Genomic DNA, 18,611 nt, shown 5'->3' with positions numbered 1-18,611 from the left:
AAGGGGCAACAGGCATAAACCAGCACCTGCTTCCCCTCCACCAACCCTTTTCCAAGAACCTCTCCTCACTCTTAGTTATCTTCAGAATCCCTGCTATTGTGAGAGTTCTAGGTTTCCTTGTCTTATGACAACACCAAGGGAAACAAGAAGTTCCAGAATGTGGGGTCCTGGGCTTAGGTCAGAGAGGGCACAGGGTCAGGGGCTCAGGCTGAACACAGACTCAGGTCTGTGCTTGGTCTGCTGGGGCTTTGGGGCCCAGGAAGTGTCAGCATGGTCCTGGAGCTCTACATGGATCTTCTGTCAGCATCCTGCCGCGCTGTCTACATCTTTGCCAAGAAGAATGGCATAGCCTTTGACTTCCAGTTTGTAGATCTGCTGAAAGGTCAGTCCCTACGTCTACCCAGGCAGATCTCATCCTGAGGTGCAGCTAGAATACCCAGGAGGGTAGGGTGTTTTTTGAGAAGCAGAGACAGAAACAAAGGCCACTCTCCACAAAAGTCTGCAGGGGAATAAAAGGTGCCCAAAGTGTCAAGGTACACAGTCTGCATCTCTGTCTAACCCACCTTAGTCAGAGTCCCCACTAATGATGGTGAGATGAACAGACTTTCTGAGAGAAAAAGGGAAGGAAGGACTTCTAGAGAATCCCTGAGCACCCAGTTTGCATCCTCACCATCTCCATGTGGGGGTCTTGCATCTTGTTATCTAGTCTATCTTGCCAATCAGTCTAGTAAAGTTCACAGAAAGGTAGTCATTCCCCACATGAGAGTGCAGCTGTTGTTCAGTCCATCTCCATTTTTCCAGGTGTTCAAGCTTGTTTAGATGACTGGGGATGTAGCTCAGTGGTAGAGCTCTTGCCTAGCATGTGAAAGACCCTGGATTCCATCCCAAGTACCAGTCCCTCCAAAAATTATATGAAGAGCAAACCTGCTCAGGGTTACACCAACCTCACAAGAATGTCATGGGAATCAAACACCAGCCCCACCCCAAGAATAGAGGAGGTTCTAAAAGCTCAGCTTATGCAGACAGAAGCCTCTAGACTGTAGAGAAGGAGACAATGTAACTATGGAATGAATGAGGTGTAATTGGAGCCCTAAGAAATGTTTCCACTTAGAAGCATCTGGTTAAGGAGTCAAGAGTCCTGATTCCTGCTCCCAGTGGAGTTCTGCATTCAGATCTGATGACCCTGATTGCCTATGAGGGATTCCTTTCTGGACACTCAGCTGTGTTCAGGCAGCTGTGGCTGCCCTGTTCCACTTAAAGAGGGGACAGAGTGAAGGAGTGTCAGGGCAGGTCCTTAGGGCTCCTGTTCATTCAGAAGCTGTGGCTTCAGGTAGTGGTGGAATAGGAGCTGGAGACCTTCAGTTTGGGGAGCCAAAAGACTATCTTGGTTCCAGGGCACAAGGGTCACCAAGTCTGGGGTATGGGCAGGGTAGAAGGTAGAAGTCCTGATCCTGGCTCCTATTCTGTTGCTGACTTGCCCCAGGATCATATGGGTCTTTGGAAGACATTCAAGATCCAAACTATAGCACCCAGCTTCTGTGTCTTATTCCTTAAGGCCTCAGTTTCCCCTTCTGGATGAAATAGGGAGAAATTTCTGTTTCTAGGAAGCAGAGATAGGATCCCAACAGCCTCAGACCCTCCCTGCTCCTCTCAGGTCATCACCATAGCAAGGAATACATTGAGATCAACCCCCTGAGGAAGCTGCCCAGCCTCAAAGATGGAAAATTTATCTTATCTGAAAGGTAAGTGACCTTCCAGTACTCTGGGGATGGAATCCAGGGCCTTGTAGATGTTAGGCAAGTGCTCTTCCTAGGAAATTCAGTAGGAACCCCCCTTGTAGCATTTATTTACTTTTTTTTTTATTTTTAATTTTTTTTTAGTTATAGATGGACATAATATCTTTATTTTATTTATTTATTTTTATGTGGTGCTGAGGATGGAACCCAGTGCCTCACATGTGTGAGGCCAGCAGTCTGCCACTGAACCACAACCCCACCCCTATTTACTTATTTTTTTTTACCATGGAAAATTTCACACATGCACTAAAGGTAAATGCATACTAACTAATATGCATATATGAGTATAACAAACCCACATACCCATCTCCCAGGTTCAGCATTTATCAATTAGGGTTTATTTTGCATTATTCATACCACATCCGGTTCCTCTTCCAGACACCCGTAAATATTCAGTTCACACCCATTCCACTTATAAATGTTTAGGAATATGTCTCTAAGAGATAAAGACTCTTCAAAAACGCACCATCCCAATACTAATATGACAATAAAATTAACAATAATTCTTGGACTTCAGAAAATATCCGTCTCCTAGTCAAAAGTCTCTAATTATCTCATAAATATTTTTTGGCAGTTTGGTTGAATCAGGGTCTAAAAAAGTTCTGAGTATTACAGTTGTTTGGTCTCTCTCTTATGCCTCTCTACCTATAGCCCCCTGTCTTACTCCATCTTGGGTTGCTATCACTGAATAGTACCGACTGGTAAATTTATAGCAAATAAAGGTTGAATTTATCCCATGGTTCAGGATGTCAAAAAATCTAAGAGCATGGAGCTGTCATCTGCTTTGCATTGGCTGAGGGCTTTCCCTCTGGATCATAGCATGCCACAAAGAATTACATGGTGAGACAGAGCAAGCAAGCCAGAGAGAGCTTGCTTTTATATCAAATCCACTCCTATGGCAAAACATTAATCCAGTAACTCTTTTAACTGCAAATGGATGAATTCATTTATGGGGCCTCTTCATTCTTAATGGTCCAATCTCTTAATACCTTACAGCAGGGATTAAATCTCAACCCAAGTTTTGATACAGACATTTAAACTGTAGCATCCTCTCCATTCCCTGACCTCTTTGTCTTAGCATATTTATTATTAATTATGATGAGGAAATTGGGTCCTTTGTCCTGTGGAGGCAATGCCTAGGACCCATCCATCACCAGAATGTCTCCAATATGTACTGCATTCCCAGGCCTCTGTTCCTAATTCCATCCCACAAATACCAGAAACCCTTGCTTGGTTATTACTGGATGCTGGAGCTATCATCTTGGCCTTTCTGTTATCAATTCTGACCCTTCCATCCAGCACTAGAGAAATGGATTCTCTCTCATCCCTTATAATCTTAAGAATTAAGTCCAAACTTCCCTGCATTTCCAAGGGCCTCCATACTTGGGCTCAACAGCATCTGACTGTCTCTCTTCACTCCCTGACCGCCCCTGTCCACTTTATGGTGTACTTGCCTGCCCTCCATTTCCCAAAATTTACCTCATGCCCTCTTACCCTGGTGTTTTGACATACGTTGTTTCTCCTAGCTAAACTGCCCTTTCTTATGCCATCCAATGACTCCTGCTCACCCTGCAGGTCTCCTTCCCTGCCCTTGCTGATTATTAGACTGACAGCTTCGGGGAGACCTTTCCTTGGGTCCTTTGGACTCCTTCTCCTGGAAGAATGTCAGCATCTAGAGCCTGATTATGGCTGGGGTGGTCAGTGTTGGAGCCTTCAGAAGATAAGAGCAGTTGTCCTGATCTGCCCTTTCTGCAGTGTGGCCATCCTTTTTTACCTGTGCCGAAGGTACAGCACACCCTCCCACTGGTACCCACCAGACCTGCACTCACGGGCCCGTGTGGATGAGTTCATGGCCTGGCAGCACACGGCCATTCAGCTGCCCATGAGCAAGATACTCTGGATCAAGGTAAATGGGGTCATGTCTGGGGATTGGGGACAAGGGGGAAAGGAGTTAGGAAGCCTAGAGTCCAGTCCCAGCCCTGCTGACCACTAATGAGCTCAAGAAAATCTTCCTCCCTCTTTGAGCTTTATTTCACCTGCTCCCCCTCCTGCCTTCCTTATAGAGTTGCTGGGAATGTGGAATGAACCATTGAGTATGACAGAGTCTTGTTAAGACAAGGAAAAAAACACCCAAGAAGGGCTGATATGACTCAAGCCAGGACAGGATTCAAAAAAATTGATTCTGAACTAGAGAATGTAAAGGGCCCATTGAGATTAGAAAACTTAAAGATGATAAATAACATGCGTGCTCTTACTTCTAATCCTAAGCCTATGTCTTAGTCCATCTTTCATTGCTGTAACAGAACATCTGAAGTTGGGTAGCTTATTTTTAAAAAGAGAGAGAGGGAGAGGGAGAGGGAGAGGGAGAGGGAGAGAGGGAGAGAGAGGGAGAGAGGTTTATTTTGCTCACAGGTTTGGAGGCTGAAAGTCCAAACAAATGGCACCAGATCTGGTAAAAGCCTCATGGCAGATGTCATCACAATGGGAACGTATAAGAAGGATCACATTGTAAGACAGGAAGCCAGAAAATAGGGAGGGGCCAGTCTTGCTCTTCGGAAAAACTTGCTCTTTTAAGAACTAACTCAGTGTCCCATGAGAATTACCTTAATTCCTTCTAAGGGCAGAGACCCCAGTGATATACTACTAATCTTCACACCTTTTAAAGGTTTTACCACCTTTCACATTGCTCTACTTGGGACCAAATTTCCAACATATGAATCCTTGGGGGGTACACTCAAACCAAATATAAACTATAACAACCTATGCAAACATTACTAACCAATCATAGGATTCACTCTTGATAAGGTCTCAAAATCCTTCTGATTACATGGCACCAGGCAAAATCTACCAATCAGATCTGCTAAAATAGATGAAACTACTTTACAGCCCTTGGTACTGTCCACTATGTATCTAGCAGACAAGGATATAGAGATCTGGAGGGACAGATGAAACAGAATTGTAGCTTCCATTTCCTTCCTCTCCCCTACCTCGTCAGTTGCTGATCCCAATGATCACAGGTGAGGAAGTTTCAGCTGATAAGACAGAACAGGTGCTGGAAGAAGTGAAGCAAAACATGCAGTTCTTCGAGGAGAAGTTTCTACAGGACAAGCTGTTCATCACTGGGGACCACATCTCACTGGCTGACTTGGTAGCTCTAATGGAGATGATGCAGGTGTGGGGTGGGGTAATGGGGGGTGGTCAGAGGATGGGCAGAAGCAGGAAACTTCTGTGATCAGTGTACCCACAACTTGAGAATAGACTGTCAAAGCAAGAGAAGCAGGCATGCCCATCCTGAGGATTGTGGGAACCAGATCTGGGTGCCTGGATTACATTTGGGAAGCACAGAAGGTTTTGAATCAGGGAAGATCATGATCATCTATCTTGGCAAGGCTTCCACAGCATGTAGAGGAACTAGAGGATGAACCTAGAATAGAGAGAATACCACATTTCTCAGTCCATGTCTCCTCCTCCTCCTCCTCCTCCTCCTCCTCCTCCTAGGGATTTTCTTTTCTTCTTCTTCTTTTCTTTTCTTTTGTCATTTTTTTTTTGAACTGGGGGTGGAACCCAAACTGGGGGTGGAACCCAGGGCTTTGTGTATGCAAGGCAGATGCTTTGCCACAGAGCTGCATTCTGGCCCCACTATAGGATTTTCCAGGAAATGTTAAGAGGTCTTGCCTCTTTTCCAGAGCTCTATACAGAGAGTAGTATGGGTAAAGCTGTCTTGATTCTGGGTCTGAGGGGTATCCAGTATGCATTTGGAGGCATGCAGGGGTGTTGGGGCATTTATGTAACCGTTATATGCAGGGAAGAGTAGCTAGTTTGGAGCTAGCTGGTACATGCAGGATGGATAATTTAACCCTGGCCAGTGTCTTGAGAGCTGGTATGGTCTCTGGCTGGTATGAAAAGCAGCCACTTTGGTCCCTGGTCAATGTGCAGTACAGACCAGCACCAGGAAAAACTATTCAAGTATGTCTTAAGTATACAGCCCAATGCTTCACTTGCATTCTTTACCTTTCACCCACATCAACCTCTCATGGGCCTCCTGAAAACCTTGGTTAATTATTTTTCTTTTCTTTTTTAAGGTACATATTTCCTTTTTAGTTGTAGATGGACACAACATTTTTTTTGTATTTTTATTTTTATGTGGTGCTGAGGATTGAACCCAGTGCCTCACATGGGCCAGGCAAGCACTCTACACTGAGCCACAACCCCAGCCCCTAGGTTATATATTTCTTAAACAAGCAAGACAAATCTGTAGGCAGGTTGCCTCCTGGGTCTCCTCTTTCATCCCCTGTGTTTGATCACAGAGAAGAGTTCAATGTGAGGAGAACAGAACTGAGTTCTTCCACCAATTCCCTTGGGAACAAGGAATCTACCTGGAAATGGGTAGGAACCATGTGGGGTGGGTTCAAGCCAGAGAAGTGGGAACTACCTGGATCAGGGATCACCTAGAGAGGGGTTCAGGAGCCTTGGAGCAGGACCAGTGACCAAGAACCCTGGGGGATTCTGAAATACCTATTCCTACCTCACATCTATTACATAGTTTGTGACCCCTTGTCTGGGTCTTGGGGGCCGGAGGATGACTAACCCTTTGTAAAGGCAGACGGGGAGGGCCTTTGAGGCTATAGGAGAAGACCCAAGTGGCACTGACCACATCTTCCTCTTTGTCTATCTACAGCCCATGGGGACCAATTATAATGTTTTCCTCAGCTCCAAGCTGGCTGAGTGGCGCATGAGAGTAGAGCTGGCAATTGGCTCTGGCCTCTTCTGGGATGCCCATGACCGGCTGTCAAAGTTGGCAGAATGGGACTGTTCAACATTGGATCCACTTGTCAAAGACAGAATTTCTGACTTTGTGAAGAAGTCCAAGTGACCCCAGAGGCAGCTGATCCAGCAGGACTTGACTGGCTCAGTCCTCTCAGCCTCCTTCCTTAAAGGAGATACTAAAAAACAACTGTGTTCTTTTGCCCAATAAAGAATTGGAACATCCATCATGACTACTGAGTCCAGAACAGTTGGTATAAGCATAGAGCCTGATGTGGGAGCAGGTGGTGGTCATGGGTCTTCCCAGTTTCCAAAAAGAATATAAATTCTTTTTGGAAAATTAAAGGTTAAACATGATTATATTGTCAATAATAATATTTTATTATTTCAATACCCATTTAATAACAGAATAAGATAATTAAGGAGCAATACTATAAACCATTTGGGCCCAGAGACAGTCCCGCAACAATAGCAGAGTAAACATTTCCCTCAAAGGAACATGGGATGTTCTCCAGCATAGACTAAATGTTTGGCCATAAAATATGTCTCAAATTTAAGAATACTATGTAAATTATGTCTTCTGAACACAATGAAATAGCACTAGAAATCCCTAACAGAAGAAAAACTAGAAAATTCACAAGTATGTAGAAATTAAACAACGTACTCATAACCAATGGGTTAAAGAAGAAATCACAGGAAAATTAGAAAGTGCCTTGAATAAATGAAAATGAAAACAGAACATACCAAAATGTATAGAACACAGTATAAGTAGTTCCAAGAAGAAAATTTATGGCTATAAACATATAATTTAAAAAGAATGATCTTTGCTGGGCAGAGTGGTGCATGCCTGTAATCCCAGCTACTCAGGAGGCACAGGCAGGAAGATCACAAGTTTGAGGTCCACCTGGGCAATTTAGTGAGACCCTATCTCAAAAACAAAGGCTGGTGATACAGGTCAGTGTTAGAGTACCCCTGGGGTTCAATCCTCAGACAGTGGGGAAAAGATCTCAAATCAAAAACCTAACTTTACATCTTAAGGAACTAGAAAAATAAGAACAAACTGAACCCAACCCATTAGAAGAAAGGAAACTGGGCTGAGGATGTAGCTCAGTGGTAAAGCACTTACCTGGTATGCACAAGGCCTTGGATTCAATTCTCAGCACTGCAAAAATAACAAAACAAAACAAAAAAGAAACAATAAAGATTAGAATGAGGTGAATAGAAAAACAATAGAGGAAAAATAGTGATCTTTTAAAAGATCAACAAAACTAACAATTTTATCTAGAATAATCAAAAAATAAATTAAAAATTACTCAGACCAGGATAGGAAACAAGGACATAACTACTGATCTTATAAAAGTACAAAGAATTATAAAGAAATATGTATTTTAGATATCCTAAATGGGAAATTTTCTAGAAAAACACAATTGTCCAAAACTTATTTAAGAAGAAATAGAAAATTTGAATAGACCTATATAATAAATAGGTCAAAAAATATTAATTTTAAAAAGCTTTCTACAGTTGGGCGCAGTGGTGCACGCCGGTAATCCTAGCGGATTGGGAAGCTGAGACAGGAGAATTGAGAGTTCAAAGCCAGACTCAGCAACTGCGAGGCACTAAGCAACTCAGTGAGACCCTTTCTCTAAATAAAATATAAATAGGGCTGGGGATGTGGCTCAGGTTGAGTGCCCCTGAGTTCAATCCCTGGTACCAAAAAAAAAAAAAAACTCTCTAAAAAGAAAACCCAAAGACCAGATGATTTCATGATGATTTCTGCTAGATACTTTTTTCCATCCCCCAAATCCAGTCTTTTTCAAAATTATAATTATTTGATCATATTAACTATACAAATTAATTGAGTTTCACTATGGCATTTTCATACATGCACATATCATGTTTTGATGGTACCTACCACTGCAGCATCAACAAAGGATTCTCCAGTAGGAGCAACTAGAGATGAAGAAAAACACAAAGAAGACACAGAGATATTTTCATGAAAATCTGGGGCCAGATGGGACTGGACTCTGATAGAGGAACAGTGACTTAGAACTAGCTTCACAAGTTTATTATATAGGGTCTCATAATCAGGAAGTTAAGGGGCATTGTAAATTATTCAAGGTTTTTTAAGTTGTCAGAGCCTTCTTTGTGCATTAAACAGTTACAGAGCTGGAAACATTTTGCAGCAGCTATACTACTGCTGCGGTGCTAAGAACATTCTGCCATTCTTCTGCTGTACCCAGGACACCCATTGTCCTGGGACCTCTGATGACTGTTAGCATCAGAGCCGAGAGTCAGGGCTGAGAACATCCTTGCCTTTGGCAAGGAATTTTTCCCAGGCTTGGATCAGCTGATGACTAGGGGTTCATCTGCTTTCCACACCTACCCTCCCTAGTATCCCCCCCTTTTTTTTGGCATCAGGGATTGAACTCAGGGCACTTAACGATAAGACACATGCCCCAGCCCTTTTTATTCTTTATTTAGAAACAGGGTCTCACTAAGTTGTTTAGGGCCTTGCTAAATTGCTGAGGCTGGCTTTAAGCTTGCAATCCTCCAGCCTCAGCCTCCCTAGTCTCTGGGATTACAGGCATGTGCTGCCATTCCTGGCCCTACTATCTTCTCTTATCCTCCCCTTACCTAATAGTCTGTTTTTTTTTGTTTTCAGATCATTTCAGTTCTAATTTTATTTTTATTTTTTAAATTTCTACATATGAGAGAAAACGTGTTGTACTCATCTTTCTGTGTCTGGCTAATGTGATAACCTTCAGTTCCATTCCTTTTCCTGAAAATGACATGATTTTATTCTTCTTTATGGTTAAATTGAACTCCATTATGTATAGACACCATATTTTAAAAATCCAATCACCTGTTGACAGGCACCTAGGCTCATTCCATATCTTGGCTATTGTGAATAGTGCTGGAGTTTGTGAATACTTTGCAGGTTCTCTCTTTTATATGTTTTCCACAGTGGCTGTATATTACATTCCCACCAACAAAATATAAGGGTTTCCTTTACTCTGCATCCTCACCAGAATTGCACATTGTTTGTTTGTTTTTGCAGTACTAGGGATTGTACCCAGACTCTTCCACATACTAGGCAAGCACTCTACCACTAAGTTATATCCTAAGCCCTTTTTAAAGTTTTCATTTTAAGACAGAGAGTCTCACTTAGTAGCCCAGTCTGACCTCAAACATGCAATACTCCTTCTTCAGCTTCCTGAGTAGCTGGGATTATAGGTGTGCGCCACTGTACCCAGATACTGTTTTTTGATAATAACCATTCTGACTAGGGTGGAATGGAATCTCAATGAAGTTTTGATTTGCATTTTCCTTGTGAGTAAAGATGTTGAACATTTTTTCATAAATTTATTGGCCATTTGTACCTCTGAGAAGTGTTCAGTTCATTTCTTGATTTTATTACTTGTTCTTTGATGTTAACTTTTTTGAGTTCTTTTGTATGTTCTGGATATTAATCTTCTGTCAGATGAATAGCTGGAAAAGATTTTCTCCCATTCTGTAGGTTGTCTCTTCCTTCTGTTGATTGTTTCCTTATCTGTGCAGAAGCTTTTTAATTTGATGTAATCTCACTTGTCAATTCTTGCTCTTATTTCCCAAACTAGTAGAGGCTTATTTAGGAAATTGTTGCTTGTGCCACATCTTGAAGTGTTTCCTCTATGTTTTCCTTTAGTAGTTTCAATGTTTCATCTCCTTTACTAAGTTCCTTGATCCATTTCAAGATGACTTCTGAACAGGGTAAGAAATAGCAATCTACTTTCAATCTTCCTTATGTGGTTATATAGTTTTCCCATCATCATTTTTTGAATGGGCTATCTTGTCTGCAATATATTTTTGGTTTCTTTGTTAAGAAACAATTGGCAGTAGGTGCATAGGTTTAATTCAGGGTCCTCTATTCTGTTTCATTTGGCTCATGTCTGTTTTTATGCCAATACCACGTTATTTATGTAACTATGGCTCTGAAATCAGATATTAAAATGCTTCCAGCATTGCTCTTTTTGTTGAAGATTACTTTGGATATTTGGGGGTCTTTTGTTCTTCCATATGAATTTTAGAATTGTTCTTTCTAGTTCTGTGGCAAAAGTCCCAATATTTTCATAGGGATTATATTGAATCTGTAGATTGTTTTTGGTAGTATGACCATTTAAACAATATTAATTCTCCCAATCCATGACTTTGGGAGATCTTTCCATGTCTCAGTTTCTTCTTTAATTTCTTGTTTCAGTGTTTTATAATGTTTTTTCACTGTGGAAACTTTCACTTCCTTAGATTTGTTCTTAAGTATTTTATTTTATTTTTAGAGATTATTGTGAATGGGATTGCTTTCCTGATTTCTTTCTCAGGAAGATGATGATGATGATTTTGTAGTTGTAGATGGACAGAATGCCTTTATTTTATTTGTATATGGTGCTAAGAATTGAACCCAGTGCCTCACACATGCTAGGCAAGTGCTCTGCCACTGAGCTACAGCCCCAGCCCAGGAAGTTCATTATTGATGTATAGAAAAGCTACTGATTATTGTATTTTGCAATCCTCCTGCCTCAGCCTCCTGAGCCATTGGGATTACAGGTGTGCACTACTGCTGCCAATTCTGTCCCCTTCTGGGTCCCTGATTGGTTTCCCACTCTGTAGAGTTTCCAGTGAGTTTGTTTCAGTAGCTCTCCCCTGGGCCAAACTCTCAAAAGAGATGCACACTAAGACAGTGTAGTAATGTTTGCTGTGGGTTCCTGAGCACAGGAAAATGCAGGGTCTTTGTTTTTCAAAAGCAGCAAGCTCAGACATGATCTTTTCAAGAGGACTCCCTGTTATATCACCATGAGCACACAATGGAAAGTGCAGAGAATTTTTCCAGTGCCAACCTGCTATGCAGATCTCCATCAGTTGAGTTCAGATTTCCTTTCTGCATGGTGGCAATTTCTATCCTAGTTGCATTCACTGGGTCCCTTTTCCTCTATTACCCCTTTCTTAGTTACACTGCCACGCATCTCACTTCTATGTGCTCAGTGCTGCACACACTTTCTCACTCAGTTTTACTCTCTAGAGACCCTGGGCTTTTCCAAATCTCTGTTCACTCTTGAACCTCAGAGTCTTCCTACAGTCACCCACCTCAATGAGAAACTGCTCTCTAGTTGTTCTGATTCCAACTTAAGAGAAATGGGTGAGTGCTGGCTGCCTCTGACCCACCATTTTGTCTCCCAAAAATCTTTAAAAAGATGAGAAGATGGGCAAACTTGGAGATATATTCATTTTATTTGCTCTTGGAAATAGAAAACTCTTAAATTATATCTTCAGGGACATAAGAGTCCAACCCAAGAGCTGAGAGTAGTGACTAGATAGACCCACAGTCTGGAATTTCTCTCTACCAAATATTTGAAGAAGAAATAACTTATTTTCTAATCAATAGCTTTTCATAATACAATCACTCAACAGATGGAGACAAGAAGATAAACAGCTTCTATGAAAAACCTATATCTAAAATATATCCATCATAGGTTTAACAGAATGAGTCCCATTCTTTTAAAAAATATTTTTAGTTGTAGGTGGACAAAATATCTCTGTTTCATTTATTTTTAATGTGGTGCTGGGGATTGAACCCAGTGCCTCACAAGTGCCAGGCAAGTGCCCTTCCACTGAGCCCCAGCCCCAGCCCATGAGTCCCATTCTTTAGTAAACACCTATTTTGTTTTCAAGTTGTGTCTGTGAGGCAAGTTTGGCAATGTAGACACATATTGAAACTGAAATGCAAAAAAAAAAAAAAAGATCAAGGGAGTCTGAATCAATCATTAGAAACATTCAATCATCCATAGAAGAACATTTATAAATAGAACCTCAGGATCAGATGAAGCTAGAATATCTTTCCTCTAGATATTTTTTTGGGTAAAGTGGCTTGATGTTGGTATCTTACTTATTAAAAGCATTAACAAGGGCTGGGGTTGTGGCTCAGTGTTAGAGTGCTTGCCTAGCATGTGTGAGGCACTGGGTTTGATATTCAGCACCAGATAAAAACAAATAAATAAAATAAATGTTTATCAACAACTTAAAAAATTTTAAAAGCATTAACAAGTGTTGAAGGTTGGGTTGTACATATGAGTGGTATTGTTCTAGTTCTTTCATTTTATGTGTTTTAAAATTTTTTTTGATACTGGGAATGGAAACCAGGAGTGTTTTACCATTTATCTACATCCCCAGTCCTTTTTTTTTTGATAAGAGTCTAAGTTGCTGAGGTTGACCTTGAACTTGCAATCCTCCTGTCTCAGTCTCCTGAGTCACTAGGATTACAGGCATGCACCACTGTGCTCAGTTAAATATTTTTATAATAAAAGAAGTTGGGAGGAGAGAAATTAAAGAAGATCTAAACAAATGGAAAGACATTCTTAATGGATTAGAAGGTCTAATATTGTCAAAATGGCAACTCAATCCTAATAATGAACAAATTCAACACAATACCCACCAAAATTCCATTTGGTTTCTTTGTAGAAATTGACAAATTTATTTCGAAATTCACATGAAAATTCAAAGAACTCAGAATAGCCAAAATTTTTTGAAAAAAAAAAAAAAGCTGAAGGACTCATATTTCTAGACTTTAAAACTAAATACAAGGTAACTGTTATCAAGATGTTGCAAATAAAAACACAATGAAATACCACTTCACACACATTGTCTATAGTGGAAAAGACAGATAATAACAAATGTTGGAGAAGATGTGAAGGAATTGAACTGCTGCTGATGGAAATATAAAATGGAGCAGCCACTTTGGAAAACAGTTTGGCAGTTTCTCAAAAAGCTTAACACAAAGTTATTGTATTAGACATCTTAAGTAAATATGCAATATAATTGAAAACAAATATGCAGACAAAAATTTGTACATGAATGTTCATCACAGTAATATTCATAATAGCCAGGTAGTGTAGGAATCCCCCGCCAAACTTATCAACTGATGAACAGACAAATGAAAGATGGTATATCCACAAAATGGAATATTATTCAGTCACACAAAGGGACAAATACTGTTATATGCTACAGCATGAATCAACCTTAAAAACATGCTAAATGACAGAAACCAGTCACAAAAGACCATATGATTCCATTTAAGTGAAATGCCCAAATGTGTTAGTGTCTTGTTACTACATCTGAGATAGGTTACTGAGGAAGAAAGGTTTATTTTGCTTACAGTTTTGAAGACTGAAAGTCCAAAATTAGGTAGCCTCATTGGTTTGGCCTCTAAGTGAAGGCCTAGAGGTAAATGATATCATGGTCAAATATGTAAAGGGAAGATGTGGCAAATCAGGAAGCCAGAGAGACTGGATGGGGCCGAGCCCAGGCTTTTATAAAAACCCTCTGGCAAAAAATTAATCAGGGGTGTCATGAGAACTACCTTAATCTAATCCGAGAGTAGCACTCTCAATAACCTCCCACTAAAACCCACCTCTTAAGGATCCTACTACCCCTCACATGGACACACTGAAGATCAAACCTGCATGGACATGAATCCTTGGGAAATAAAACCACACAGGCAAATACTTTCTGTCCATAGAAACAGAAAGTAGACTAGGGATTATCAGGGGCTGGAAAAGGGGAAATGAAAGGCAACTGCTTAATGGATATACAGTTCCTTTGGTGGGTTCATGAAGATATTCTGAAATTAGGTCATTGTGCTGGTGACATAACTTTGTGACTATACTAAAATATGCTGAATTGTATGTTTTGAAAGGGTGAGTATTGTGATATGTGAATTATATCACAATAATAAAATAAGATTTCATTGTTCATATTTATTCTATGAAGAACATATTTATTCCAAAAGAACATGGAAGTAGCCTCCAAAAATGCAAAACATGAATGATGGCTCTTTTTATTCTATAATGTAGAATTTGACCATCTTCCCTCAAGATTAAAATTAAAAACAAAAGTCTTTTCATTTGGCTGTCTTTGTGGTAAGACCTAACACAGCCTTGTGCCCTGTGCTGAGCCTATTTTTTGCTCTAAAGCTGATAAATCTAGGGACTATGAGGCGGTGCTAGACAGGTAGTTATGAGTGAGTATAATTGGAAGGAGAAAGAAAAACTCTCTTATGTCACAGATGATATGGTCTATAAAAGCATATCTTGGTGACTGGAAGTCAAGTATGGGTCTAGGGAATAGAACATGATCTACTTGTTTCCAACACCTTCTTTGGAACTGCTTAGCCCAAATCTAGAGTTAAGGTAGCTGCCATGTTTTATATCATGTGACTTCTTTCCACCAGAGCAGAATTGTCATGCAGGAGCAGCTCAGATGGAGAATGGTGCAGATTCTCTCAGACTCTAACTCAGAAATACTAGGGGAATCAGATATTTGGCAACGGAAACCCCCTTGAAATATTGTAGGCACTTCCAGAGCAGACGCACAGAGAAGAGGAAATCCTGAGGGAAGAGGGAAGAGAGCAAAGAAAAAAAAAAATGCCTTACAGTCTCTGGAACAGAGTTGGCTCTCCGTAACCTCAGGTTCTTAAACTCAGGTGTATTTGAATCAACTTAGCATGATTCTTGGCAGGCTCTGATTCAGCAGGTCTGGAGTTCAGGGCCTCAGATTTCTTTTTTTCTTTCTTTCTTTCTTTTTTAAATATATATTTTTTAGTTGCCAATGGACCTTTGTTTTATTTACTTAGATGCGGTGCTGTGAATCAAACCCAGTGCCTCACACATGCTATGCAAGCCTCTATCACTGAGCTACAACCTCAACCCCCAGATTCATTTCTAATAAACTCATTGGCAAGGCAGCTGCAGCTCATCAGAGTACCACAATTTGAGTAGCAAGTTCTAAGCCACTTATCTTTTCAGTGGTGGGAAAATGCCCCCTTCTTTGAGGAAATTGAGGGCACCAATATTTCTTGCTAAAACCAGTAACTGGGTAGGGTGAGGCAGGAGCCTGTCTTAATTGATGGCCACATCACCACCCAGAGCAAATCATGCTTGTCCACCCTCATGAGCTCTCTGAACTCCTTGGCCAGGACTGAATACAAATGAAAACATGGAGCTACTTAACCAAAAATTATCAAGAATTTCAAGATGGTAATAGCATTCACCCAAGTGTAGGGCTTTCTGAGCTACAGGCCTATGAAAACCTTGTCTGTTTTCATTTGAGATTACTGAGAATACCCTGTTGTATTAGACTCCATCTTCCTAGTTTATTAGCTCTGGAGTCTCCATTGCTGGTTTTGAAGCATGATCATGTTAGGAAGTCCATATGGCAAGTTGCTAAGGCTAGCCTCCAGCCAACAGACAGTAGGCAACTTCAGTACTGCAAAGAAATAAAATATGTCAACAATCTGAGAGAGTTTAGGGATGAATCTTTTTGCAGTTGAGCCTTGGATGGTGGGAGGGGATAGGCAGCTCTTTTTAATCTCATGAATTTGGGGGGTCTGGCCCCTTTATTGCAGCCTTGCAGAAGAACCAGTTAAATTATACCCAGAACTCTGACCCAAAGAAAGTGTGAAATAATAAATATATGTTGTTGTTATTATTATTTTGGTACCAGGGATTGAACCCAGGGGCACTTAACCACTAAGTGACTTCCCCAGCTCTTATTTTTTATTTTGAAACATGATATCCCCAAGATGCTTAAGGCCTTGCTAAGCTGCTGAGGCTGGCTTTGAATTTATGATCCTCCTGCCTCAGCATCCTGAGCTGCTGGGATTAGCCAGGCATACACCACTGCACCTGGCTAAATGTATGTATCTTAAGCCACTAAGTTTGTGATAATTTTTTATGTTGCAATAGATAAGTACTACAGAAGGTCTTTTCAAGTGTCCCAAAGGTGGTTTGTGGGTCATCTGATTGCCTTTACTCTCATTCTACCTACCCAGAGTCCTCCAGTTTTCTGGGAGACTGCACTGCTGAGAGGGTGCTACTTAGTTTGGGTTATACTGAGCAATTGTTAACAGTATCCTGTCTAAATGGCTTCCCCCCCCCCCTATAAATTAGTAAATCTGTGTCATATGAGTTGATTTCAGTCTAGTCCTAAGATCATGATCAATCCTGAAAGTTGAACTAAATTAGGTTTTGGATTTGGAAGACTGGTTCTACTCTAGACAAGGATCCAAATAGCTCTTTCCTGGAGCACTTACTAGAGACACTGAGAGGTGAAGATAAGGAAAATATTGTTTTCTCTGAGTATCTAGCTCTTTTAAAAACCTTAACATGAAAACCAAAATTTCTCATTTTAAACTTTTTTTCACTTAAAAATTGTTATTACTGCTGGGTGCAATGGTGTGCACATTTTTATCCCAGCTTCTCAGGAGATCAAGGCCAGAAGAATCACAAGATGAAGGTGCACCTGAGCAACTTAGGGAGACCCTGTCTCAAAACAAACAAGACTGGGGATATAGCTCTGTTGTTGAGTACTTCTGGGTTCAATCCCCAGTACCACCTCCTCCCATTATTACCAACATTCATTTTCTTTATAGAAATCTTCCTTACTATGTAGAAAATGTCATGCTCCTCCTGATGTGTTTTTAGTTGGACATTTTTAAGAAGATAACATCTATAACACTGATGTCATTTGGCTACCTGGGTAGCAGGCCCCAAGGGTACTTGGGTGGCAATGGGTAGGACTGAGGTTGGGACTCAACAATTAAGTCCAGTGTCCTGAACTTGCAAAGGTACTGGAGGGCTTTAGCCTCCCCATCACTCTATAGTTGGAGAAACTGAGACTGAGAGAGGGGGAAAAAAGAAATCCAGGGTTATGGTTTGAATATTGTTGTCTCCTCCAAATTAATGTGGAGACCTAAGGTATTGGGGGGCTTCTGGGAAGTGATTAAGTCAAGGCCCCCCTTTCATGAGTGGAATTTGTGCCTTTATAAAAGAGGTTAAAAGGAGCTGCTTTGCTCCTCCCCCCATATGAGGACACAGAAATGAGGTAGCATTTTTGAAGCAGAGATCCGAGCATTCATCAGACAATGAATCTGCTGGAACTTTGATTTTGGACTTACTAGTCCCCAAAACTTCGAGCAGCAAATTTCTATTATTTACAAATTACCCAGGCTAGAGTATTTTGTTATGGCAGTGAAGGCAGAATTAAAGACAGGCAGTCGGTGTATGTAGGTAACTCGGGTCAGACTGAGAGAATGAAGGCCAATTTGGGTCCAGGAAGTTGGGGACCACCCTGGGAGATTGAAATGTTAATGTCCTCAGAACCTTGCCTGTATTGCCCCTCCCCAAGAGTTATTAATGAAGCAAATTCTGAGCAGAGAGGGAGCTGTTAATCAATGCACCCTGGGCCCCTTTCCTGCCCTGATCATTCCACTTTGGCCCCTCTAGCTCATCTGCTTCTCACTTTTTGGCCATCCCACTGGGCCATCTCCTGGGCCTAGTGAGGTATGCAGGAAGGAGAGCGATAAGGAGGAGGAAGGCAGGAGAACAAAGGAAGTCTAGAATAATATTGAATATGAAAATAAAAATCACAAGATAGTGAGGCCTGGAAGAAGGAACTAGAAAAGAAAGCCATCAAAGTATGGCTTTCTTCTCTCTCAAGATAACTCCTTCCCAGCTGCTGACCACAGGTGGGGAGAAAGTGTCTCATTTAATCTAGAAGTGATAATCTCTAGGAAACATTAATCTCTTCCAAGATAACTCCTCTCAGGGTGCTGGCCACTGACCTCCAGCCCAAGAACTGAATTCCTGAATGCTCAGACTGACACCCTCACTAAATCACCCACAACCTATAAAGCCCAGTTCCTCCTTTGTCCAAATGGCTCATTTTCCACCAGGAAAGTAGGTCATTCCTGTAGGTGTAGTGTAATCCCATTCCTGAATAAAGGCTGAAATGATCTTTGATGATTGCATCCAGCCCAGTCTCTTTGTTCTTACAATACATAAAAGAGGCAGAACACCCTCACTTCTTAGGATTCCAGGATACCAGCGATGGCCCCCCCCTTCCCACTCCTGGGAGAAGCTGTGTTACTCCTTTTTTTTTTTTTTTTTAATAACTTTATTTTATTTATTTATTTAATGTGGTGCTGAGGATAGAACCCAGGGCTTTACACGGGCTAGGCGTGCGCTC

At 41.1% G+C, this 18,611-nt stretch overlaps 1 protein-coding gene across 1 annotated transcript; it reads left to right on the top strand.

Moving 5' to 3' along the window:
• Positions 1-270: 270 nt before the first annotated feature.
• LOC114081880 (glutathione S-transferase theta-4) lies at positions 271-6,669 on the top strand. The gene is made up of 5 exons (XM_027923388.1): positions 271-382; positions 1,655-1,742; positions 3,552-3,702; positions 4,792-4,968; positions 6,475-6,669. Exons 1-5 carry the CDS (start codon positions 271-273, stop codon positions 6,667-6,669), a joined length of 723 nt encoding a protein of 240 aa, XP_027779189.1.
• The last annotated feature ends 11,942 nt before the right edge of the window (positions 6,670-18,611 follow it).

Source organism: Marmota flaviventris, chromosome 1 (assembly GCF_047511675.1).
Source record: "Marmota flaviventris isolate mMarFla1 chromosome 1, mMarFla1.hap1, whole genome shotgun sequence".
NCBI lineage: Eukaryota > Metazoa > Chordata > Mammalia > Rodentia > Sciuridae > Marmota > Marmota flaviventris.
This window is presented reverse-complemented; position numbering and strand designations above follow the sequence as displayed.